The sequence below is a fragment of the Staurois parvus genome, unplaced genomic scaffold (genome assembly GCF_062004578.1).
Source record: "Staurois parvus isolate SC_StPar_1 unplaced genomic scaffold, SC_StPar_1.0 ptg000018l, whole genome shotgun sequence".
Taxonomy (NCBI): domain Eukaryota; kingdom Metazoa; phylum Chordata; class Amphibia; order Anura; family Ranidae; genus Staurois; species Staurois parvus.
The window spans coordinates 605,028-631,619 of NW_028317814.1; the positions used below are offsets into that span (position 1 = coordinate 605,028).

Below are 26,592 nucleotides of genomic sequence, written 5' to 3' on the forward strand. Positions count from 1 at the left end.
CGTTGAGTGTGCAATTTATAAACAACTGGAAAAAATAACGTATCTTTTACCAAAATAGTCTGTATACTTTACAAAGCAGCCAATCAGATTCACTCCTTTTTTCTTTTCAACCTAAGCATGACTATCGCTGGTTCCTCCCTCTAACCTCACATCATTACTGTATCCAACAATGAGTGGAAATCAGATCGAGGACCCAGGATATGGACACTCCCAGAAGTGTCAGTTTTCCTTCGGTGCTCTGTATAAGATTTCTAAGTATCGGAGCAGCATTCGCTGACATGGGCATTAGGAATGGTAGTTACACTGGTCTTTTACAGGTATGGCTAATTTACAAAAGCTTATTTTGGCACCAGGATCGATTTAAGCCCCATCCTTCTGATGTTCAACTGGATTCCTAATCCTTCAACTGTTTAATGCCAGAGCCTTAGGCTTGGTACACATGGGCCAAAAACATTCTGACAAGTTCGTCAGGAATCAACCGACGTTCGACTCGTGCGTGCAGCTCCTTGTCCCTGCTTCACGATCTGCTTCTGACGAACGAGTATGCTGGAAAACCAACATTTGAAGAGAACTCACAGCCGATAGCTTGCAGGCAGTCCCCCTGTCAGGACACAATAGCTCATTGGAGGAGATCGTCACATTAATATTGCTTAGTTAGTTCGACGACCTTGACCAACCCGTGGGTCAGGGGCGGACTGACCATTTGAAAACTTGGGCACTGCCCGAGGGCCCGGGGTCAGTAGGGGGACCCATGAGATGCCCCTGGTACCTTTTTCATAGGGTTTTTTGAGTTTGGGCAAGGACACAGTGGCCCCATGATCCCCTATTGCCTGGGGCCCCATGAGTTGTCAGTCCGCCCCTGCGCTGGGTTGAATTAAAAAAAAATGTAGGTGTGTACCTAGGATTAGAGTACCAATTATTTGGTACATAGAAATCCTACTGTTCTGTTCTGGCTAGTGTCCTCCATGTGCAGAGTGCCTCCACCCTTCTCTACAGTTATAGCAATGCTGGTCATACATACATTTATTCATATGAGCAATTGTTCGATGTGATCACTTTAATTGATCTGATGTCCAAAGTAAATCTGCCAGCATCACTTCCAATGTCAAATATCTACTGGAAAGAAGTTCCCGTTATTCTTCGCGATGGCAGACAAAAATCAAACTCTTGTTGGCTGTCATTGTTGAAAATAACATTTGATTATGGAAAATAATGATGTCTGTAGCTTAGTGAGTTGAGGTTTAGCTGTTGCCTGTAGTTGCTCTTTATTATGTTATGCCAAACACTTGCATATTGTGGATGTCTACTTCTTTTGTGAGTGACTTGAATTTGTGGGTAGATGCTCCTTTATCTGTAGCTAGGTGACATGGTATCTCAGTGGTTAACCCTACTGTGTTCTAGCATGGGGTTTAAAGTGACCCTGTCATGTGGACATAAAACATTTAAAAAAAATCATGTTCCCTGGAAATAATGCTGCTTAAAGTGGTTGTAAACCCTTGCATATATCCAGTGAAGTGACTGGCCTTAGGTAACAATTTATGGAGGATTATTTTCATCTCTGTGTATCACCTGTCTATCTACAGTCTGCTCTACATCCATTCAAAGTACTGAATTTGTAAAGCTTGTCTAAGAGTTCAGAAAAACGGGGCTGAAACTACACTCTGCAGAGATCAGTGAGGACAGCTCTGAGAGCTGATTGGAGAGAAGAGACACACCCCCCTTCACACAGCTCACAGGAACAGAGCTGAGGCTGTCAATATGTTGGAGGTCCCTCCCCTGTCACCATTTTTCTCTTGGTGTCAGGAAAACTTGTCAGGGGTGATTGAACTGATAGCAGAGGATTGAAGCAGTAGACAGACATGTTTGTGCTCTTAATTGAGACAAGTACACACTGTAAAGGGATATGATTTGTTCATATTTTCATGTCTTACAACCACTTTAAAGCTTGCCTCTTCCGCTGCCTGCATCTGGTCTCCTCTATATTTGCAAAATGCCCCTAGCTGAAAATTTTTCTGCATTTAAACCTTTTGGGAGTGTCAGATGATGCCTGGTCCCCTTCTGTGTTTCCTCCACCCCACAGATTGCAGGCACTTGACACACCTGGTCTGATGCTGAAGAATATTTAAATAGCAGTATTTCATAAAAATATAGTCAGCTGTGTGCCCAGTGGCACAGCCAATTGAACACCTTTTCTAGGTTCTAGGCAGCATGTTGTTTTTTTTTTGTTTTTTTAATTTTGTGTCTGCATGACAGACACTTTGCCACTCACTGTAGTTATGTTTTCATTGTGTTTGTTGTTCCTCCCACAAGAAAAGCATTTTATTTAAAGACTTTTAAGATTTACTAAAACAATAGCTTACAGAGCTCACAGGGAAAGCAAAGCTATTCTTGTAGGACACAGCTGGTTTTATTTTTCTTCCTTCATAGCTCTGTTCCCCAGCATGATACAAAATAAAGTAATAAAAAAAGCTATAAAATGTTTGATAATGTTTCACTGCATTTGCAGGGTGACGTGACATTTTTTATGTTGGAAAGAAAACCCTATATTGGGTTTTAAAGCCAATGTCATTTACTTAAAGTAGTAGTAAGCCTTCACATATACCCAGTGAAGTGATTGGCCTCAGGTAATATACAGAGGTGAAACAATTCTCCTACAGTTGTACCTGTTTATCTGCAGTTTCTCTGCATCCGATCAAAGTGCTGCATTTGTAAAGCTTGTCTGAGAGTCCAGAGAAAAGGGGGCAGAGAGAAATAAATGCACACTGCAGAGATCGAGGAGAGCTGATTGGAGGAAAGGGACACACCTCATCCACACAGTACACAGGAACAGAGCTGAGGCTGTCAATCTGCTGGAGGTCCCTCCCGTCACCATTTTTCTCTTGGTGTCCGAAAACTTGTCAGAAGTGATTCATGCTGATAGCAGAGGAGTGAGGCAGCAGACAGAGATGACACTTAGTGCTCTTAATTGAGACAAGTACAAACTATAGAGGGATATGATTTGTTCATATTTCATGTCTGAGGTTTACAACCACTTTAACCACTTCAAGTCTGGACACTTTTACCTCCTTCCTGTCCAGGCCAATTTTCAGCTTTCAGCGCTGTCACACTTTGAATGACAATTGCGCGGTCATGCAACACTGTACCCATATGAATTTGTTAGCATTTTTTGAGACCAATAAAACTTTATTTTGGTAATATTTATTCACCACTGGGATTTTTTTTTTGCTATATAAGTGAAAGTCCAAAAATGTAAAAAAAAAGTGTTTTGCTTATAACATTTTGCAAATAAATTATCTTTCTTCATAAATCTTGGCCAAAATGTACTCGGCTATCTTTTTAGTAAAAAAAAAAAACAAAAAACCCAAATTAGTTTATAACCAAAAATTATAATTTTTCTAAATTGTTTTTGTTTATATTATTTGTTTTTTTTTAACATACTGTTACCCTAACAGTACAATGTCATCATAGAGACACTGTACTACTGGTGGGGGGTAATGAAGATTTATTTATTTTTTTTACACTGATTGCTTTTACACCCATAAAGGCTGTAAACGCAATAATTTCTCCTTCTCTCTGGCTGCATTATTGCAGCCATTGAGAAATACTGTGCGAACTGTGATTGGTCAGATTGTCACATGGTACAAGGCTGTTGTGAATAGCCTTGTACCACGTGACCTGTGATCATTCACAGATTTCACAAGTAGTAAGCAATGATGTCAGAAGTGACATCTTGCTTACTACTATTCATGTGATCACTGATTGGCCAATCAGTGATCACATAACCGGGACCTCACACAGAGGTTCTGTACAGCGATCGGTGTTCCGCTGTGTCTTCCGGACACAGCGGGCACTGGATCGTAGTGCCGCGCGCTCCCAGGCTGAAAATGCGGGCGCTGTTTATGAACGGCAACCCACTCCTGCACTGCTCCCATCCAGCCGTTTATATACATGGGCCGGACAGGAAGCGGTTAAATTATGCTAGCAACACATTTAAAGCAGAACTAAAATTTAAAGAAAAAAATTGCAAACAGGCACACTGTTATTACAGAAGAGGCATACTATATTGCCTGGTATTTGAAGTCTTCTTTAGAATGTACAATGAGCTGCATATGTATCTTGCCATACATTCTGGGCACACCTCAATGCTGGGGTAAATCATGCATTACATCATCCCACACCAGCCAATCAAGACAGCCCTAAAAGCCAGGTAGAAGATGTCAGCACCAGTGAAAGGCTTGTGGGTGATATTTTATTGATAGCGAAAAGTATACATTGTGGTGCCTCTCCAAGCTATGGATGGAAGGAAAAAGATCACCCCACCGGCAAGTGAGACGAGGGGAGCATGAGTCAGAGCGATTACAGTATCAAGCCAATGCAAGTGAAGGGATGGACGCTGCTCAACCGACCCCAGGGGTCCAATGTTGAGGAATGGCCTCAGACGCTGTTCTGGCCATGCTCTCTGACGCGGTTCGCCAAGCCCACTGGTGCTTGGTCTCAGAGATATTTTGTTGACTTTAGTTCTAATTTAAAGAATAAGTTCACATTTTAGGAAAATAAAAATATTAAATGCACATATTTATGCAGAAAAAGAAAAGTATGTATACTTCTCTACAGGAGCCTACAAAGCATTGCAACCTTGATCAGTGGACCGCGAGGGCAAAATCAGGCTCCTGCACGTGCTTTCTCCAGCCTTATGCCCATACTTCTCTGCGGCTTTCAGTTACAAAGCTGGAGGAAGAGTGAATGGACTGCAAAGGCACACGCAGTCCATTGAGAACTGCAAGCTGTCTGCCTCATCGACAGACAAGACTTACAGTTTCTGCACGCACAGATTACGGTGAATGAATGACACAGCTGTTTTGGGTAGCGCCTTGCACAGCTGCGCTGCTTTTAAATGTGTCAGTGGGTGAGTGGAGAAGATCCCCTTCTTGCCATCACAGGGGAAGGGGTGAGAGAGGTAATTGGGGATGAGCTGGAGCATGTTATACCCTAATTTAGGATGTAGCATATTCCAAAGGTGAACTTAGCCTTTAAATAAGGATTTAATTTTTGCTGCATAACTTCTGTCTGATTTCTAGTGTATTGTGGGATGCTAATATAAAGCCTGACTTCACATAGGGCAGCGGTTCTCAACCTGTGGGTCACGACCCCTTTGGGGGTCGAACAACCCTTTCACAGGGGTCTCCTAAGACCATCAGAGAACACATATTTCCGATGGTCTTAGGAACCGAGACACCACTCCTCTATCAGTCTCCAGGCGGGTCCGCCCACATGCAGATAAGTCCACATTTCCCTGGACGTCATGTGTGTGCGGGATGACATGCCGCCCCTGTCATCTGGCCACATCCCCGGGATCACTCAACAGCTCCGCCTCCTCGCCAGTGATTGGCCGCCAGAACTGTAGCTCAGGAGAGGCACACAGGCAGCCAATCACCGGCGAGGAGGAGGAGCCAAGCAGCAGCACGAAGATCAAAGAAGATCGAGCAAGGGAGCAGCCGGAGAAGGAAGACAGCTGACAGGTAAGTGTCTGTAGCGTGCAGATGGTGCTGCTGCAGCCAGGTATGCTGGCTGTAGATGGGAGAGGGAGGGAGCGAGCCGAGGCTGGAGCAGGAGTCAGCAAGGTAAGTATCATTGGTGTCAGTAGGAGGAATAGTGCCCCATCATTGGTGTCACTAATACCAATGATGGGGCACTATTCCTCCCACTGACACCAATGATGGGGCACTATTTCCTCCCCCCCCCCCACTGACACCAATGATGGGGCACTATTCCTTCCCCCACTGACACCAACGATTGGGCACTATTCCTCCCCCCACTGACACCAACGATGGGGCACTACCCCCCCACTGACACCAATGATGGGGCACAATTCCCCCCCCACACTAGTATCAATGATGGGGCACTATTCCCCCCCACTGACACCAATGATGGGGCACTATACCTCCCACACTGACACCAATGATGGGGCACTATTCCTTCCACTGACACCAATGATGGGGCACTATACCTCCCACACTGACACCAATGATGGGGCACTATTCCCCCCCACTGACACCAATGATGGGGCACTATACCTCCCACACTGACACCAACAATGTGGCACTATTCCTCCCACTGATGCCAACGATGGGGCACTATTCCTCCCACTGATACCAATGATGGGGCACTATTCCTCCCACTGACATCAGTGATGTGGCACTATTCCTCTCACTGACACCAATTATGTGGCACTATTCCTCTCACTGCAAAATTACAGTTATGAAGTAGCAACGAAAATAATTTTATGGTTGGGGGTCACCACAACATGAGGAACTGTATTAAAGGGTCGCGGCATTAGGAAGGTTGAGAACCACTGACATAGGGAATAATTACCATCCCCGTCAAGTTGTTTTTTCTATGCACATGTCTTAATTGGAAGGTTTTCCTTCTTGTCCTGAAGATATTAAAGGAAGACAGAGAAAATATAATTTTTGGCCTATGACAGGGGGTTGCTCAACCCATGACCTACGACCTTATGCTCTGGGATGGCAGTTGGCTCACCATCCGAGAGCATCAAAGTACATGAAGCTGGCACCCACAGCAGAGAAAGCAATTGGCCACAGAGGGAGCAGGAGCTCCAGCTTCTGTCCCACGCAGAGGGAGAAGTACCAAGTGCATGTCCCCTAGGATCTTTCTAGTAGCCTAGCGATGTCAACAGCAGCTGGAAGAGAAAAAGGTCAGTTTAATAAACATCACATAGCTTTGCAATGGGCATATTAGCACTTTTAAAAGTGCAGTAATAATTCACAGCGTGTGGTGAGCGTCCTACCCGGAAGAGCTGATTGCGTACCATATGCATGATCCAGCACAGAGCGGCCGCGCTGCAGCAGTGAATCTGCGTGGGGCGGTTGGGAACCAAATTATTATTTTTTTTTATTTTGTTGACTTATGTATGATTCTGATGGTGACACATAGTACACACGGAGCTGTCTTTCTCTTTATCAGTTAGCATAAGAATAAGCAATCAACACCTCTCCTCTGCACCAATTAGGATGAAGGGCTCCCTTTACAGCGGTGTTATTATTCAAGTTTTCGTAATTTGGTTGTTAACAAGTAAAAAAGAATTTGGGTTATCTTGACATGTGAAGATAGATTTTCTTGCCAAAGAAAAGGTACCTAGCTCACACGCAGCATGCAGCTTTAAAAAGGTTTGAATTCTGCACACAATTTTAGAGCTGTGACAAATCCATTTACAGTTTTGCTTTTATTTTCAAGAGGAACAAATTCATAGAGGATAAAACCTGGCAAAAATTAAGGTCTGGAAGACTCACAATGAAAAGTTGCAAAAACCTTTTTAACATCAAAGTATATTTAGATTCAATGACCCAGAGAGTTATGTTAGGGCTTATCTGTGCTACACACCAATGGTTCTTGATGTAGTTAGCCATATGGAGCCAGGGATGATATTCTTGACTCTCTTCAGTCTTTTAAAATGAGAACTAATCCTCTTATGTTTGAAATATCTGATGGGATAAGACATATGGATACCTTCTGTTGTTAGATGTCTTTAATCTTTTTTTTTTTTTCAATTTGAATAGAGTACGGAATGGTTGAAACCCCTGTGTGGCATTGGGGAGATTCCTGACCTGCTGACACAACAGGAACTGCGAGGAAATCTCTCCAAAGTGAAATATCTCTAAGAGATTCCTTCTTAGAAAGTTGTCAGAAGAATAAGTATTTCTTTTGGAACATTTTCACTCTATTCCTGTATTAGGAAATGTGTCTTTTCCCTTACTGTCAGTTCCAGTACCAATGAACCTAGACAGGAATAAAACCTGTCAGATGTCCTAACCTAACCCATCATCACTCTTAAACTCAAAGCAGAACCCCAGCCAAAAATAAGGCACAAATGAATAGCCCATTCAAAGATAAAATAGCAAAACTAGCTTTTGCTGCAATATATACCTTCAAGCCAGAGAATATACCACACTGCCACCAGATGCTCTCAGTCTGATGATTCAACCAATTTCCACTGAGCCCACGTCGTCCTGGCCCTGCCTCAGCCTATGACTGGACAGTGAAAGAAGAACCAGCACAGTAAAGCTAACCACTCAGCATCTTCCTTGTTGGCACATGAACTGATTGGCTCCTTGTACTGCTTCTTCCTCTCACACTCCAGCCCTGATTTACAGGGACTGCAAGAAGCTGATATCTGGTCAAATTAAATCCTAACCCTATGTGTCATGAGAATTTAAATAGTTTGTTTGGACCAAGCTGGTCCAAACAATTTGCTTCACTAACAGATTTTTTTTATCAAGTCCGCGGAGGTGTGAAAAAACAAAAACCCGTAAGTGAACAAAAAACGTGCAAGTGCAAAGCACAGACACAAAAAAAGTGCACTTAGGGGTGTGCTTTAGTCCACCCCCCCAAGGGGTAGGACCCCTACCCTGATCCCCCAGGGTGCAAGGCTCCTGAAGGGCAAAGGTTTCCACATGGTCCACCTAGCCAAAAGGCCTGGCGGACCCCTTTCCTTGTGGCCAGCCGAAATCGACCACCAAGTACTAGGTCAGGGGGCTCTCCCGAAGAGGGACCCCCAGGGACAGGGTAGGAAGGAACCTGATGGCCATGAATCCTCCCCCTAGACTTCAGGGCAGGCCCAAGGACCCACAAGTGGCCGTGCAATTGTGCACTGGCTAGGCTCTGAGGCCCATATCAAAAAAATTGCCCTGGACTTAGCCAATAGGCGCAGTGCAGAAAAAGTGCAGAAAAATGGAATAGTGACCATTTGCACTTTTCACACTTGGGATTCCACCCCGGTGTGCTACTAAGAGCACCCCTGAGGTGACCACTCAGGGGGCACTGCTCTGAGGACTGTCTGCCTCCCCGGCCCCTGGCCAGACAAGGTATATCCGTTCAAATCAGGAGGAACTGGGCCCCTCAAGTTTTACTCCCAGGCCCCAACAGCCTGTGGGTGCCTTGGTTTCTCTTCCAGCTGGTTCTAGCCTTCGGAGCCCCGATCATACCAGCAGGGGTACTATCTCCTAGATTGTAAGCTCGAAAGAGCAGGGCCCTCAATCCCCTCATGTTTTGCATTGTATTGGTATTGTTCTGTCACATGTTCTGTCCCCCTCTGTAATGTACAGCGCTGAGCGAACTATTGGCGCTTTATAAATACTGTATAATAATAATAATAATACAGCCAGCCATCCTCGCCTTAAAGCAAGAATGAGGGCGGAGCACCCCTACTAGACACTGATAACAACAGATACTACACTTGACCTTAGCCAAAAGGCCGAGAAGCGATGTGCCCACTGGAAGCACTGTATAAACTGTATGTAGCATAAGCTACATACAGTATACAGAGCTGTTGCTCTTCAGCCATTCACCAGGAAGCATTAGTGAGATTTACTAAAACTGGAGCACCCAGAATTTAGTGCACTTATGCATAGCAACCAATCAGCTTTCTCGTTTTATTGTCAAAGCTTCATTGAACCAGCTGAAGTTAGATGCTGATTGGTTACTATGCACAGCTGCACCAGATGTGTGCTCCAGTTTTAGTAAATCAACCTAATTGCGTTTCAGTAATGAATACAGGGATTCCTCTGAATGGCTAAGGTGGGGAGTTGGTTGAACAATCTCCACTTCAACCAATCAATGTCACAATCTCCCAATCAGCCAATAAAAGGAATCTGTATTCAAGATTACTGCTGTTGAGGAGGATTAAGTCCCATTTATTATATTTTGCAGTTTTACGTATCCCAGGAAGGGTTAGAACTCTAGATGATGTTTTTACTGCAATGTCTGTGAAGGTTCTCATTTATCCAAGTCATGGTATAGCTAGTAGTAGGATGTCATATCACATCCTACGGATGGCAAGTGGGTTAAGGAGGATCTGGCACTATAATTTTCATTTTGCAATTCTGTCCCATATGGGACAAAGTACATGTAATATTTTGTCCCATGTACAGTGCCTTGAAAAAGTATTCATACCCCTTGAAATTTTCCACATTTGGTCATGTTACAACCAAAAACATAAAAGTATTTTATTGGGATTTTTTGTAATAGACCAACACAAAGTGGCAAATAATTGTGAAGTGGAAGGAAAATGATAAATGGATTTCAAAATTTTTTACAAATAGATATCTGAAAAGTGTGGCGTGCATTTGTATTCAGCCCCCTTTACTCTGATACCTCTAACTAAAATCTAAAATCTAACTAGTGGAACCAATTGCCTTCAGAAGTCACCTAATTAGTAAGTAGAGTCCACCTGTGTGTAATTTAATCTCAGTATAAATACATCTGTTCTGTGAAGCCCTCAGAGGTTTGTTAGAGAACATTAGTGAACAAACAACATCATGAAGACCACGGAGCACACCAGACAGGTCAGGGATAAAATTGTGGAGACGTTTAAAGCAGGGTTAGGTTAGAAAAAAAATATCCCAAGCTTTGAACATCTCACTGAGCACTGTTCAATCCATCATCCGAAAATGGAAAAAGTATGGCATAACTGCAGACCTACCAAGACATGGCCGCCCACCTAAACTGACAGGCTGAGCAAGGAGAGCATTAATCAAAGAAGCAGCCAAGAGGCCCATGGTAACTCTGGAGGAGATCCCTATACCACCTACCAAAACTCCAATGTTTCCATCATCTACAGTTGAGACATGCCTACCAGTCCCAATTTGGATCTGCCCAGGTCTCCTTCCACCCCTCCGAATTGGAATTATTGTTGAGGGATGATGATCTTTCAAATCCTCTGTCCAATATCTATAAATATCTGTTCCCTGAAACAACCACAGTGTTGCAAAATTGTAGAACATTTTGGACAACTGTGGTGCCTGATTTGAATAATGAGTATTGGGAGGACGTGTGGGAGGCCCCTTTTACTAGGTTGGTCACTGCGAGAGACCGCTTGATCCATTATAAACTTCTACATAGAGTATATCTTACACCACACAAATTAGCCAAAATGTCCAGGGATAACGGCTCCTCCTGCTGGCATCGTTCCTCCAGACTCTGTGCACATCTTCTCGAATTGTCCGCACATACAGACAAATTTGCAGGATGTCCTTCAATGTATTCAATCTGTCACCACCATACACATTAGTCCTTCTGTCAGAGCTTGTCTATTAAGCTTAGTGGATGGCCTGGCTCCCACTAGAGTTATACGCACACTTTTTACTTTACTTTTGTATTATGCCAGGAAACATACTTTCTTGGAAAAAGCCTGCAGCACCATATCTGGTGGCCTTGAAAGCTTTGGTGAACAAGGTTCTCCCATTCTATAAGGCAACTTACATCAGTAGGGGAGCATTTCAAAAATGTAATAGTGGGGGGAGGATGGGTTGAGTCTCCTGTTACTGTTACAGCATAATCATTCTTTATACTGATTGGTTGTTTTTTGTGTTTTTTTTACCCTTGACTATGCATAGTAACATGCATGCAATGTTTTTGTAATCCGCCCTGGCACACTATCTGCGAATATGTGCTGCCTATTTTATATCTAAAATGATGAAGGAAATGTGGAATATGTAGTTTGGGTTTCTTGCTGTATTACAGGTGGGGCGGATATACGTCCTTTCTTTCGCCTGAGGTGTGGGGTGTACTGTACAGGCTACAGGTGTATTTGGTCAGCATCTTTCCCTTCTTTTTTTTAAATTTCTTTTGTTGTAATTTAACTGTGTTTTCATGTTGGACTAACCCGAAGTTACAGCCGAAGTGGGAGGCACATATGCAAACTGTTGTAATTCCTACACCGTTCACCTGATTTGGATGTAAATACCCTCAAATTAAAGCTGACAGTCTGCAGTTAAAGCACATCTTGTTCGTTTCATTTCAAATCCATGGTGGTGGTGTATAGAGCCAAAAATGTTAGAATTGTGTCCATGTCCCAATATTTATGGACCTGACTGTATGTGCTATACTGCTTGTTGTAAAACGAATAAAAATAATAAAAAAATGTTAAAAAAACCATAGAATAATTTTAATTTAGGTGGCAATCCTACATTAAACTTCAGTGGGTATTGTATTGTTTTTATTGGTTCAGCCATGTCCAACTTCATAAGCACTTCAAAATGCAGTCCGAGAAAAGAGGACAGGAAATACATCTCTAATTAACAGGGAGCTCTCAAATAGCTGCATGGGTGCATCAAGAAACACTTTTATAGAACTCAAGGTCAAAGTTCGTCCTTTTTGTGATTTAAATTTTCATCTTTTTTTGCTGCAGTTGGGTTGACACGACGCACTTGGTCTGAATGCTTCTCGAGAAACTCTTTTAAGTTATCTTCAAATTTATGGTCCGCCACCTAGAATGAATGCACATTGCATCATGTATTCCTTCATCTATTCAGCAATAAAAAATCACTACAAGAGATTACATTTAAAAAAAAATCTGGAATTACACTGAAAAACTCTGGACTAAATTAGAACTTCCCTAATTTTCTAAGTATCAGTAGTACAGGGTTGTGCTGAATAAAAAAAACAAAAGAGAGGGAGGAATCCTCCCTGCTGTGTCATAGTATTCTGACAGCAGGGCTCCTCTGCTGTCAGAATACATTGATCAGCAGCTGCAGCTAGTGATCATTAGATCGACTTCTATAGAGCAGGAATGGCCATAGATATATCGAAATTTGACCGGTCTGTGCTAAACCAGATGAATTTTCTTTCATCAATGGTTAGCTTTAGTGATCCCCTTTATTGGCTACTTAAGTTATTAAAGATGTATTCTTTGGGGATTTTATATATAAATAAAGAAGGGATCTAAATTATCCTAAAAGCTTGCATGTTTAAAAGGGAAGTGTGGGAATCTAAAAAAAACCCAAACATTTATACTCACCGAGATGGCGGCAGCATCAATCCTAGGGCCCCTAAATGCCAAATTTTCTGCTTTTGCTAATGTAGAACTAACCCCCTTAGGGATTGGTGATGAATTGGGTCCCCCTATAGTCCTGCATAGCCAGTCATTCAGCATCTACCACACAAGCTTTCATCCGGAGACAGAAATCAGTCCTTGAGCATTGGTTTTGTTATTTTATAGAGGGGATTAGAACTTGGATGGGGTAAGTGAGGTATAGGATGCCCAAGAGAACCGATATCTGAACACAACTTCCTGAACTATTCACAAGCTTCTCTTCTCTGATGCAGTCTCTGTTGGAGTGCTAGCCAGCATCTCTCAGTTGTACCACCCCAGACCCTAGATGAACTCCTCTTCACCCAGCAATCTGAAGACGTTCTTCCTGAGCAGGGGATCTGACTCCTGTTCCTTTAAATAAGGTGAACAGTAACTAATAGGGGGATAATCTGGTTTCCCACCAGACTGCTCTTTCCCCTATCCTCCCAGGGGGTGCAGGTCACTCAGATCCTCTCCTGTACCATTTGTGAGATGGCTGCTCCTATCAGCCCTATCAGTTGGGCTTCTCTGCCATGCAGGTGGTCCAGGGGACCAGTGAGTTCCAAGTTTTCCTCCTTTCCAGCTCCAGGCTCACAGGCAAGCCTCATCCCACTAGGCCTCCTGGCAGCCTTCCTCCTCCAGCCTCACATCTTCCTATTCCTCCTTCCACCACAATCTCCACACTCCTGAGCAGGTTCTTACACTTTTAAGGGAGTCCCAGCCCCTTACCAACCCTTCTGTTGGGGATTGGCTGAGGTCCCACAAGAGTGCAACCAGTCACTCCTCAGATCTATGCACTGTCTCCAAGGCCTTCTTCCGAAAGACTCAGACCAGGAAATTCTAGAGGGGCTGGCCTGCACAGTCTCTCAACCCTGACCAAAATTTGACCTATCTAGCTATCACATCTGAGCTGCTAACCAGCTCCTGAGTAACCATTAGGGTCTAGCTCCCCCTAGCTAAACAAGGAGGGTGCTACACTAAGTAGAGAGGGTAAAATAAGTATTGAACATGTCACCATTTTTCTCAGTAAATATATTTCTAAAGGTGCCAGTTTTCTTACACATAACTTAATTTCTAAGCGTATTTGTTTTGGTTTCTTTGTGTGTTTGGATTGCATGGGTTTTTACTGACATGTGGTGAAAATTTCATGTCAATAACACCTTTATAAATATATTTACCTAGAAAAATGGTGCCGTGGTCAATATTTATTTTGCCCGCTGTATATATTATTACCAGTTTTGCCTAATTTTCTGATTCTAAAAGGGGAGCTAATATATATCTAATCTCTAAATTACATACTCAACATGTTACAAGAAACAAAGCTGTGAGTGACATTTGGTTTATCGTGTGTATATTTATTTTACGGTTTCTCAGTGCCATTTATAGCATTCACAACTCTTGGAATTTCGTTCGGTAACAGGGATTTAATGATATGCTGAGAGTGTAATAGTAACTGAAAGCTGATAGAGATGGGATTATGGAGAGACGTCACAGTCATTATAGACAGCTAATCCTGTCACTTCTCTGTAGATTACCATTGCTGATTGGCTCTAATTATCGCTCTTGCTGTTGCCATTAACTCTCTCTCATTTAGCTTGCTTCTTCACATTTTACTTGGTAGGCATTAAATGGCCCAAGCCTGGAAAGCAACAGCTGCTCAGGGATGCAGGAAATTATTGGAAGATTATCAAAGGTACTTTCATGGACACAAGCTGTCTGTACATCATCAGTGTAGTTAACTTAGACATTTCGAAGCCTGACAGGTTCACTTTAAGGCCAGCGTCTACTGGAGTGCATAGACATTTGGCATACATGACCCTATTGATGTTCAAAGTGTTGCTGCTTCTAGATACCATGCGTTGAACTAAAATACATTGATATTTACTGTGATTGGGTGGCAGATGCAGACTCAGCCATGTAAATAAACATTGTGAGCTTGCTTCCAGGTTTGGAGTGTGCATGTGCGCCCCCTGCTGCCCACACCATGGTTGGACACAAAACTATTTTGGCAACAGGTGTCAGTCAATGAATAATGGCTGAGACCTGCCAATCGGCTGTGCTTACATACACGCAGAGCAACAATCTGGCTTTTTCTTCGCCCTGCAAAGCAGAGAGAAGAAGCAGCCAGATCTGTAAGTAAATGCAGCACATATTACCCTTGCTAGGCACACAGTTAAATTATTGATTGTCCATTCATAACCCCTTCCCAGCCAGTGTCATTAGTACAGTGACAGTTTACACTATTATATCTGATCACTGTACTGGTATCACTATTGATGTCACTTAGTGTACTTCATAGCGCCAGATTGCCTGCCACACTAGCACAGTCCCACTATAAGTCGCTGATCACCGCCATTACCAGTTATAGCTGCGTAAATTCCAGTGTATATACCGTAGTTTGTTGACACTTTTACACAAACCAATCAATATATACTTACTGGGATGTTTTTTTACAAAAGACATGTAGCAGAATAAATTTTGGCCTAAACTTATGAAGAATTTTTTTATTGGATATGTTTAACAAAGTAGAAAATATTGTTTTTTTCAAAATTTTCTTTCTTTTTTTTTTCTATATAATAAAAAGAAAGCTCTTTGTGTGAAAAAAATTATATAAATTTCATTTGGGTAGTGTTGCATGACCAAACAACTACCAGTCACAGTAGCACATTGCTGAATAGAAAAAAAAATCTCTGGTCACGAAGGGGGCAAAACCTTCCAGAGGTCGAGTGGGTAAACCAGACCTTTAACACACCCTGAAGACTTACCTATTTAAAGCGGAGTTCCACCTGAAAAAAAAGTCAGCAGCTACAAATACTGTAGCTGCTGACATTTGAAATACAGCCACTTACATGTCCCTCGGTCCAGCGGGGTCCTCACCAGAGCTGGTGTCACCGTCCGTCTTTTCTTCCCAATGCCGGCATCTTCAGTGTGGGCACTTGGCTGTGACAGTTTGCGGCTTCACAGTCGGGTGCCCACTGCGCATGCGCAAGAAGCGTTGCACTTTGTGAATGGCCCCGTAGTCTTCTGGGACCTGTCACGTGTCCCAGAAGACTAAGGGGAGGGAGGAAGTCAACTTCTGCTTCCGACTGCCTAAGCAATCACAGTGGAACTGGGAGCGGGCACCCATCCCCCCCACCCCCTCCCCAAAGGTGCCAATCCTTTATGGGAAGTGGGGGAGAAAGGCTTAAAGCGGAACTTCCTCTTTTGGGTGGAGCTCCGCTTTAACTAGATATTTAACCTGCTCTTAGATATTTTATTCAGTCACTGATCCCCCATCAACCTCCATCTAAAGAAGTGAGTAGGCATTCATCTTATCAACATAAACTAACAACTAAAATGTCATTTTTGGGTGGATGGATCCAAATTTGACCTTTGACATTTGACCAAATCTGGAGCACACCTGTAGCTTTCTAAGCAGAATCTTCTAAGTCATTTGGAGACAGCTGATGGTGACATTGTTGGATCTCTGTCCATTTAGGCTTGGTTCACACTGCTGCGACCCCAAAGTCGTGCAACCTGCAGTGTTACTTGCTGGGAACTTGATGCAACTTCAATGTGACTTTCATGTTTTGCTACTTTGGCTCTGGCCAATCATAACGCTACAGAGTGTGATACATAATACTGAACTTACAAAACCCTCTGAAGTTGCAGCAAAGGCACAAAGATAAGAGAAAGAAACTACCTCCTTGCAACTTTTGTGATTTTAATATTGTAGTCTATGATACTCAGGTAGCAAAAAGATGCAGAATGGTGCAGGAACTATTTTATTTTGTCGCTGAGACTTGAGCAGCAATTAAGACAGCATCCACTGAAATGAATGTGTTTTGACTTGTGCGACTTTCTGTGACACACTTCGCAGCATGAAGTCTCCAGCATTTAAAGTGTATGTAAATGCTAACACTAAACTTTACTTATGTGATCCCTATATGGTGTATTAAAAGGATATGTTTACCTTTAATAAATAAAAAATAAATAAATAATAATTTCACAAATTTGTTGCAGGTAAAAAACATGCATTTATTTTTTTTCTTAGAAGCCTGCTGTGCATTGCACCCATGATCAGCGGATCGTGAGTGCAATGTCAAGCTCCTGCAGACACTCAATACAGCTGTCTGCCTGTACCTCCTATAGGAACAGATAGTTACAGAAATGCAGGAATGAACTATAAGGATGCTCACCAGCATCCTTGCAATTCATTGAGGAATACAAGCCGTCTGCCGCAGTGGAAGAGATGGGACTTGTAATTCATACATTCACAGATCTGTGTGAATGAATGATGCAGCTTTGTGGGTGGAGCCCTGCACATCTGCACTGTTTTTAAATTGTGACAGCGGGTATGGGAAGAGGAACCCTCATCCGCTGTCAAGGATGGGGGGGGGGGTTAGGGATTAGTGCATTGTTTCCAGTTCTGTCTGTGGACTATTGTCAGGAAAACCAAGTTCATGCCCATGCCCAAAGAACTACGCGTGGGCATGGAACTGTCCATAGGTCTGTGCACAGAATCAGCGCTGTGTGTGTAAGCATGAGCACTGCACATGAGAATCAGTGTGCATGTTTGAATTGACTTTGGCACTCAATGGCCTGTTTAAAACACTACAAGGCTCAAGATAATTGCTGAGTGGTCGTGAGCAGGGGCGGACTGACAACTCATGGGGCCCCAGGGCAATAGGGGATCATGGGGCCCCTGTGTCCTTGCCCAAACTCAAAAAAGCCTATGAAAAAGGTACCAGGGGCATCTTATGGGGCCCCCTACTAACCCCAGGCCCTTGGGCAGTGCCCAAGTTTCCAAATGGTCAGTCCGCCCCTGGTCGTGAGTTCATCAGCTCTTGCGATCTGCGACCACACCCTGCTTGCTTCTGTGTTCTATCCAGCTTATCTTCTGACATCTTCTGATCTTGACTCCTTGGGTACCTGACCCCTATTTTGTTACTTGACTCCTCATCCTGCATACAGTTCTGGCCTGTTCCTGCTCATTTGAAACTGACCTTGGCTCCTGTTTATGCTGCTACCTTTTAATTCTGTACCTGCACTGCCCCACTGTTGTACCTGCACTGCTCATCTGATCGCGTTGCCTGCTCTTGCAAGTTCTGTGACAACATCTGGCATCCGTTTCCTGATCTTCTGCCTAACCACAAGATCAAGCTCTTTTGTTGTCCAGAACCTTCTATAAGTACCCTTGCCACTCTGTGTCCTGTCTAATCCTCTCATCACTCTTGGGGCGAAAACAGGATAGGAGATCCCATCAGTGCAGCTTCCACCAGGTACATGACAACTATGGACCACCTCCCTCTACTGATAGAGGAGAATCATCATCTCTCTATATTATTTATCATATTATCTCATTTGTCTATTTATATCTATTCTCTCTTTAACATTATGTTATGGAGAAACGAAAATGAATTCAGTCCTGGGTTGACAATACTGCTTCTCCACAGATATAGTATGGTAGGGTAATGTTGTCACCCTAAGGTAGAAAGGGTGTTACTGACAGAATCACCCAGTGAAAATAAAGAAATAAAAATAATGTTGCCACTTATAATCTGCAATACATTACATTTTTGTTTTTGGGTTTATATGGCTGTAGATGCACTGTAATCATTCACAATTTGACATGTAATCCATAACCAATACTTGCCTCTAAGTGCTTTTTCTTCATTCCAGCACAGGCCATGGTGTGAATATAACACAGGTCAGTCTCCGAAGTCTTTTCCTTCTCTGCTTGTAAAATTTCCACAAATTTCTCTTCATGGGATTCTGTTATAAACACATAAGATGCAGGAATTACAGAAACATAATGGATGTGTATCAGCAAACCTTCCAATATGACCAACCAACAAAGGCATATTTAGTTTGCATTATCATGAAGCTCTGCCTTGCTGCTCAGAAACGGCTTCAATGTGTCTAAGCACTTGGTCATATAGTGATCCAGTTAAGAACCATGAATATTAGCTTTCATACTGAGATTCCTGCAGGTGGTAACTGCACATAATAACTATATGAAATGTGCTTAGTCTAGGTGTGCATTTAAAAAGAGCTTATAAAGAACCAATTACAAATGAGTTCATCCACGTTACACAATGAGTTTGCAATGATCTAATGCATGGTAGGTGATTATTCATATGGTAGAAAGCACATTATACATGGACATCAGTCATGCAGTGACCACAGTTGGGAAATACTCATTCTTAAAATATTTAATTGTCTAGATCAGTGTTTCTCAACCTTCTTCAGTCAAGGCAACCTTTAAAATTCTGTACAATCTGGAGGCACCCCTTTCTAACATGTAAAAAACTTTTACTAAGGACACCTAACGTTAGAGGTGATTTATTCTTCCAAAGCAAAGCTCACCTTTGCACACTGGTAATGACTAGTATTCCAATGTTTCTTTCCTTGCTCAGTTTCTCTCCCTCACTCTGCTAATGTGATCCCAGTGCTGATGGAGAGGAGCAGGGCCATGGATAAGGGGGTGCCACCAGTCCTCCTCTATGGGGCCCAGGCCAGCAGGAGGGCTGGGTGAATCAAATTTGTGGGAAGGAAGGGTGATCGGCACAGCGGGGGGTGGGGCAATTACTGGAACCAATCCCTTGTATGGCACTCTCTACAGCATCTGAAATCTGGTTTCTTCTCTCCCTCCTGATAACTTTCATCTGCTGCAGAGACAGCCACACAAGGAATCAATTCTAGTAATCCCCCCCCCCCCACCCATCACACCCCTCCCCAATGCACCATACGTTTCCCTCTGCTACCCAGACCCCCCCTGTGCCCCAACCCCTTCAGTGCTGCTGGATTCCCTCCTCTCCTTTCCACCCGGCAACTCCAGTCACGCAATAGGATCCACCAGGATGGAGAGTGAGAGAAGGGGCTGGTAAATATGTCACATTTACCAACCCCTTCCTTTCCTGAATGAACGCAATGAGTGATCAGTACCAATTACTCATGGTGTTCATTCATAACTGAAACATAGTAAGCAGGTTGATTTTTTTAGGGGGACCTGTCAGGTTGGCTGTATGGGGCCCCGTGTTTTCTAACAGCCGCCATGGAGAGGAGCAAAGCAGAGGCAAACAAGGATGCTGTGAAAATGCCTGACATCCTCTTTATCAACCGAAGACATCACTAGTTGTTAGGATGCCAGTGGTTTGAAGGTTTATGCTGCACAATGAAAACCTGTGGCTTTGTGTAGCTAAAAGGCAGGCTTGATCCACTTGCTGGCTTGTATGCAATTTTTTAGGCATTTTTCCAAGGCACCCCTGAAGAAACCTTAAGGCACCCCCCGGGACTTGGGAACCCTGGTTAAAAAAGGTTGGTCTAGGCTTAACTATGAAAATGCATGTCTAGTGCACGGTATAGCTACTAATAGTCACATTCAACTTGACTTCTGCAATGTAAAAATGTCTCATAGCTTACACAAGCCACTTCTTTAGTTCTAATGAGTGCCAGAAACATACCCCAACATTTATATCTTCACAGGTCTCTCTCCTGTCAGCTTTGCCAACTGGGACCCAGTGATTGACATTCCCAACCACTAATAGTGGCACGGGGTAGGGTGGCGCATAGGCCCCCTACCTGGAAATATAACATTTCTGCTATAGGGCGGATGATGAGTGGCTATGAAGTGGAAGGTATTTAACACAACACAGACCCTCCCTGGATTAGGCCGTCGCTTCAAACTGGATGAAAGAACAAGAAGGAAACTGGTCAGAGAGGCTACCAAGAGGCTTACAGCAACTCTGAAGCAGTTGCAGGAATTTATGACAATGATAGGTCATGGTGTGCATGCGAGAACAATATCACAAATTCCCCACAAATATGGCTTGTATGGGAGGGTTACAAGAAAAAAGCCACTCCTCAAGAAAGGCCACATGTAGTCATAACTGAGATTTGCCAAAACACACCTTGCAGACTTTGAGGTCACATAGAAAAAGGTATTATGGTCAGATGAGACTAAAACTTAATTATTTGGCCTCACCACTAAATGATATATCTGGGGGAAATCCAATACAGCTCACCACCCAAATAACACCATTCCTACAGTAAAGCATGGAGGTAGTAATCTCCTGTTATGGGGGGTTTCTCTACAGCAGGCACTGGAGTACTTGTCAGGATAGAAGGAAAAATAGATGAGGCAAAATACCGTCAAATTCTTCAAGACAGTCTGCTGCTCTCTGCCAGAAAGTTGTCAATGGTCAGAAGGTTTACCTTCCAAAATGACAATGACCCAATGCACACAGCACAAATGACCACACAGTGGTTGGAGAACAAGGTAAATGTCCTTGCATGGCCAAGTCAAAGCCCAGACGTAACCCCAATGAAAATCTGTGGAATGACTTGAAGACAAATGTTCACCATCAAATTTACCTGAACTTGAGCAGTTCTGTAAAGAAGAGTGAGCAAATATTGCAAAGTCTAGATGTTCAAAGTTAGTAGAGACATATCACAACAGACTAAAGGCTGTAATTAAAGGAAAAGGTGGTTCAACAAAATACTGACACAAGTGGGTGATCCTTTTTCCAACTCAATGATTCTGTTTTGAATTTTTTAAAAATGTTGGTGTTATATCTTTCACTTGGATGTTATAAGTTGCCCTGAGTATATACACCTGGATAAAACAAAAACGGTGTCTTCATTTTAGACTGCAAAGCACCAAAATGTAATTATTTTAAAGGGGGGGTGATTCTTTTTTATACCCATTGTATATATTAAGCTAAAACCAAAGCTCCAAAGTACTAACCTGCATTCTTCTTTTACAATAAGATATGGTAGGCTAGGGCGATAGAGTAGGCTAGGGTGGATAGAGTAGGCTACGGTAGATAGGGTAGGCTAGGGTGGATAGAGTAGGCTAGGGTAGATAGAGTAGGCTAGGGTAGGCTAGGGTGGATAGAGTAAGCTAAGGTAGATAGGGTAGGCTAGGGTGGATAGAGTAGGCTAGGGTAGGCTAGGGTGGATAGGGTAGGCTAGGGTGGATAGAATAGGCTAGGGTAGATAGGGTAGGCTAGGGTGGATAGAGTAGGCTAGGGTGGATAGAGTAGGCTAGGGTAGGCTAGGGTGGATAGAGTAGGCTAGGGTAGATAGGGTAGACTAGGGTGGATAGAGTAGGCTAGGGTAGATAGAGTAGGCTAAGGTAGGCTAGGGTGGATAGAGTAGGCTAGGGTAGATAGGGTAGGCTAGGGTGGATAGAGTAGGCTAGGGTAGGCTAGGGTGGATAGGGTAGGCTAAGGTGGATAGAATAGGCTAAGGTAGATAGGGTAGGCTAGGGTGGATAGAGTAGGCTAGGGTAGATAGGGTAGGCTAGGGTAGATAGAGTAGGCTAGGGTAGATAGGGTAGGCTAGGGTGGATAGAGTAGGCTAGGGTAGATAGGGTAGGCTAGGGTGGATAGAGTAGGCTAGGGTAGATAGGGTAGACTAGGGTGGATAGAGTAGGGTAGATAGAGTAGGCTAGGGTAGGCTAGGGTGGATAGAGTAGGCTAAAGTAGATAGGGTAGGCTAGGGTGGATAGAGTAGGCTAGGGTAGGCTAGGGTGGATAGGGTAGGCTAGGGTGGATAGAATAGGCTAGGGTAGATAGGGTAGGCTAGGGTGGATAGAGTAGGCTAGGGTAGATAGGGTAGGCTAGGGTAGGCTAGGGTGGATAGAGTAGGCTAGGGTAGATAGGGTAGACTAGGGTGGATAGAGTAGGCTAGGGTAGATAGAGTAGGCTAAGGTAGGCTAGGGTGGATAGAGTAGGCTAGGGTAGATAGGGTAGGCTAGGGTGGATAGAGTAGGCTAGGGTAGGCTAGGGTGGATAGGGTAGGCTAGGGTGGATAGAATAGGCTAAGGTAGATAGGGTAGGCTAGGGTGGATAGAGTAGGCTAGGGTAGATAGGGTAGGCTAGGGTGGATAGAGTAGGCTAGGGTAGATAGGGTAGGCTAGGGTAGATAGGGTAGGCTAGGGTGGATAGAATAGGCTAAGGTAGATAGGGTAGGCTAGGGTGGATAGAGTAGGCTAGGGTAGATAGGGTAGGCTAGGGTAGATAGGGTAGGCTAGGGTGGATAGAGTAGGCTAGGGTGGATAGAGTAGGCTAGGGTAGATAGGGTAGGCTAGGGTGGATAGGGTAGGCTAGGGTGGATAGAGTAGGCTAGGGTAGATAGGGTAGGCTAGGGTAGGCTAGGGTGGATAGAGTAGGCTAGGGTAGATAGGGTAGACTAGGGTGGATAGAGTAGGCTAGGGTAGATAGAGTAGGCTAAGGTAGGCTAGGGTGGATAGAGTAGGCTAGGGTAGATAGGGTAGGCTAGGGTGGATAGAGTAGGCTAGGGTAGGCTAGGGTGGATAGGGTAGGCTAGGGTGGATAGAATAGGCTAAGGTAGATAGGGTAGGCTAGGGTGGATAGAGTAGGCTAGGGTAGATAGGGTAGGCTAGGGTAGATAGGGTAGGCTAGGGTGGATAGAGTAGGCTAGGGTGGATAGAGTAGGCTAGGGTAGATAGGGTAGGCTAGGGTGGATAGGGTAGGCTAGGGTGGATAGGGTAGGCTAGGGTGGATAGAGTAGGCTAGGGTAGATAGGGTAGACTAGGGTGGATAGAGTAGGCTAAGGTAGGCTAGGGTGGATAGAGTAGGCTAGGGTAGATAGGGTAGGCTAGGGTAGATAGGGTAGGTTAGTATAATGACTACAGGCTACTATGTACAGAAGCAGAGCAGTATGTAAGACAGGATCTAATTCTTACAATAGGCCAAGATTTTTATGCAACTTTTTTTCCTTGGAAAGAGAATATTTAAAGCCATATTTCTATTTACCGTAACATAAATTTCCTGAAATTTGTGTTTTGCTGGAAATCTGGGTTTTTTTTTTCAATGTACTTAGATTTTTTTTTTTTATGTAAAACTTTACAAAATCTTGCTGCCCTAGGCCCTGTCACCTTTCCTGTATTGGGTCAGTGCCTGTAGACTTACTTAGCAGATGTTTGCAAGCAATGATGGCCTTTTCATCCAAAGTGCTGCACACTTTCTTCATTTCTTTTATGATCTTTGTCCTGTTCTGCACACTGCTTGACTCGTTCAATATTTTCTTCAGTCCTGAAAAAGATGTCAATCATGGCCATAAATGGACAAATTATGGTTACTTATCAGTAATAAATTGTTTACATGCAGTAAAGAGATAAAATACCTTGAACCGTTGCTAAGCAGGTTTCACAATACATTCCTGAGAAAAGAAAACACAATGTTAGTATTTCATGTTTTACACCTTTGACATAATAATCGTCTGGATCACAAACGTCTCACACTTCACATGTGGGCTCCTTTAAAGAGAATATTCAGGCTGCCATTGATGACCTCCTTCTGCAAATGTTAATGCCTGACTATCTTGAAGATTTGTTGGTTTCAATGCTTAAAGTCACTGACGCAGAACCAGGGGCGGACTGACCATTTGGAAACTCAGGCACTGCCCGAGGGCCCACGGTCAGTAGGGGGCCCATGAAGATTTAAAATGGAACACGTATCAAAGACGAGGCGAAAACACATCAAAAATGCAATATATGCTTTTCTGCAGCTTTTCCATTGAAGTCTATAGAACCAAAAATTTAACTTTTTGCATTCAAAAAAGTCCCTGACCCTTTCCAAAACATGCATCGGGTGAAGACGTGAACATGTCCCAAAAGAAATCATGTTAAATGGACTGTACTGCGTTTTGCGAAACGCTGCAGAAAACACTTAGGGTTAGTTCTAAAGCAGGCCATACATGGGTCAAATTCCAAATGAATTTTCTTTAGAAAATCGGAAATTGTTTTGTAACCGGGTGATGCCACCATTGATTTTGAAATTCTACCAACCAAGCCTTCAATTTCACCTCATGTTGCTACAGAAAACGTTTTTGGGGCCAAGAATTTTCTTTTCTTTCCAGGTCCCAGCTCATGCTCATTTCTTTTTCGATTTCTTGCATGATTCTCCCATCATTGAATTTGTTAGTTTTTCAAAACATTTGCAACATGCCGATCACTCAGATTCAATGGTCACACGAAAATCAGCCGTTGCTGTGGCCCACTAATGGTGCGAAATTCAAATGAAAATTCTTAGAAAAGATTTTCATACGAAAATTCGGAATTCGACCCGGGGATGGCCGGCATGTGCATTCTTACTTACACTACTTTGTGTATTTCTTTTTCCAGATCTGTGCAGTGATCCAGTGCGAAATGTCTCTGTGCAGGAACTTCCTGTGATGAAGACCAGTAACTGCTGCTTTCTCTCCTTGTGCAGGGTGACTGGTCTTGTTACCCACCCTCTTCATCCCCTGTAGTTTTTCTGTAGGCAGTCTGTAGTGGGTTGTCATGCTGGGTCTTTCTCAGCTCTATCCTATTTGGCGATTGAGAAATGTGTTTAACCACTTGCCGACCATGTTATAGCTGAAAGACAGCTACAGGGCAGTTGGCTAGTTCTGGGAAGGCGTCTATTGATATCCTCCCTGGGTGCATGCACCTGGCGTGCCCTGTGACTGATCACAGATCGTGGTAAAGGGCCCATCACAACAGCCCTTCGCCATGTGATCAGCTTGTCTAACCACAGCTGATCACATTTTAAACAGACTTACCGGTTATCGCCAGTCTTTCCCTAACGCAGTGGTTCTCAACCTTCCTAATGCCGTGACCCTTTAATACAGTTCCTCATGTTGTGGTGACCCCCAACCATAAAATTATTTACCCAGTAATTATAATTCATGAAGTGTCGTTTTACCTCCAATACTGCTGCTTTCAACACAGTAGCTGCTTTTAACAGAGTAGCTGCTTTCAACACAGCAGCTGCTTTCTACACAGTAGCTGCTCTTTACACATTGGAAATATGTGTTTTCTGATGGTCTTAGGGGACCCCTGTGAAAGGGTCGTTCGACCCCCAAAGGGGTCGCAACCCACAGGTTGAGAACCACTGCCCTAACGGGTTGTCAGTGTGAGGAAAGCAGAGCCAGTAACTGGCAATTCTGACAGGGAACTGACACTAATAATAAGGGCACTGATCACTAGTGCCCTGTCTATCAGTGCAGCCCCATCAGTTCAGACTGTCAGTGCCCAGCAGTGCAGCCTATGAGTGCCCATCATTGCAGCCTGTCAGTGCCCATCAGTGCAACCTATCAGTGCACATCAATGCCGCCTATCAGTGCCTCCTCATCAGTGCCCATTAGTGCCTCCTAACAATGCTGCCCATCATTGCAGCCTCACCAGTGCCTCCTTATCAGTGCAGCCTCATCAGCTTCATCACTGCAGCTTCATCAGCGCATAGCATAGAAGAAGAAAACCTATTTCTTTGCAAAATTTTATAACAGAAACTAAGTAAACTGTATTTTTTTTTTTAAATTTCAGTCTTTTTTCATTTGTTTAGCAAAAAATAGAAAAACCCAGTGGTGATTAACCTCTTCACGCTGGCCGCACACAAATCTGCGGCCTCTCAGCCTAGACGCCGAGTGTCCGCACATTTGCGTTCTATTAAAAAAGTACATATGTGCCTAGAGCGCACGCCCTGCGCGCTCCCAGCACACATGTCCGATACTCACGGAAAGGTCCCGATCTCCTCTTTCAATTGGGACCTTTCCCGATCATGTGACCGCGTCACGGCGGTCAAATGACCCTAAACCCCGCCCCGCGGCTTCTGGAACCCTTAAAGGGCCGAGAGTGAAGGGCTTAAATACCACAAAAAGAAAACTCTATCTGTAGCAAAATAATGATATACATTTCATATGGGTACAGTGTTGCATGACCGTGCAATTGTCAT

General features: G+C 43.6%; 1 protein-coding gene and 1 pseudogene across 1 annotated transcript in view; both read right to left on the reverse strand.

Annotated features, from left to right (window-relative positions):
• Nucleotides 1-9,127: 9,127 nt before the first annotated feature.
• LOC149473004 (U2 spliceosomal RNA) lies at nt 9,128-9,283 on the reverse strand (annotated as a pseudogene).
• Nucleotides 9,284-11,996: 2,713 nt separating this feature from the next.
• Nucleotides 11,997-26,592, reverse strand: part of LOC149473005 (uncharacterized) — a 36,748-nt gene continuing 22,152 nt past the window's right edge. Inside the window, exons 2-5 of the mRNA XM_089684202.1 lie at nt 24,002-24,037; nt 23,788-23,910; nt 18,504-18,622; nt 11,997-12,284 (exon numbers count right to left, since the gene is read on the reverse strand). Coding sequence (XP_089540328.1) covers nt 12,156-12,284; nt 18,504-18,622; nt 23,788-23,910; nt 24,002-24,037 — 407 coding nt within the window. The 3' untranslated portion in view covers nt 11,997-12,155. The remainder of the gene's footprint in view (nt 12,285-18,503; nt 18,623-23,787; nt 23,911-24,001; nt 24,038-26,592) is intronic.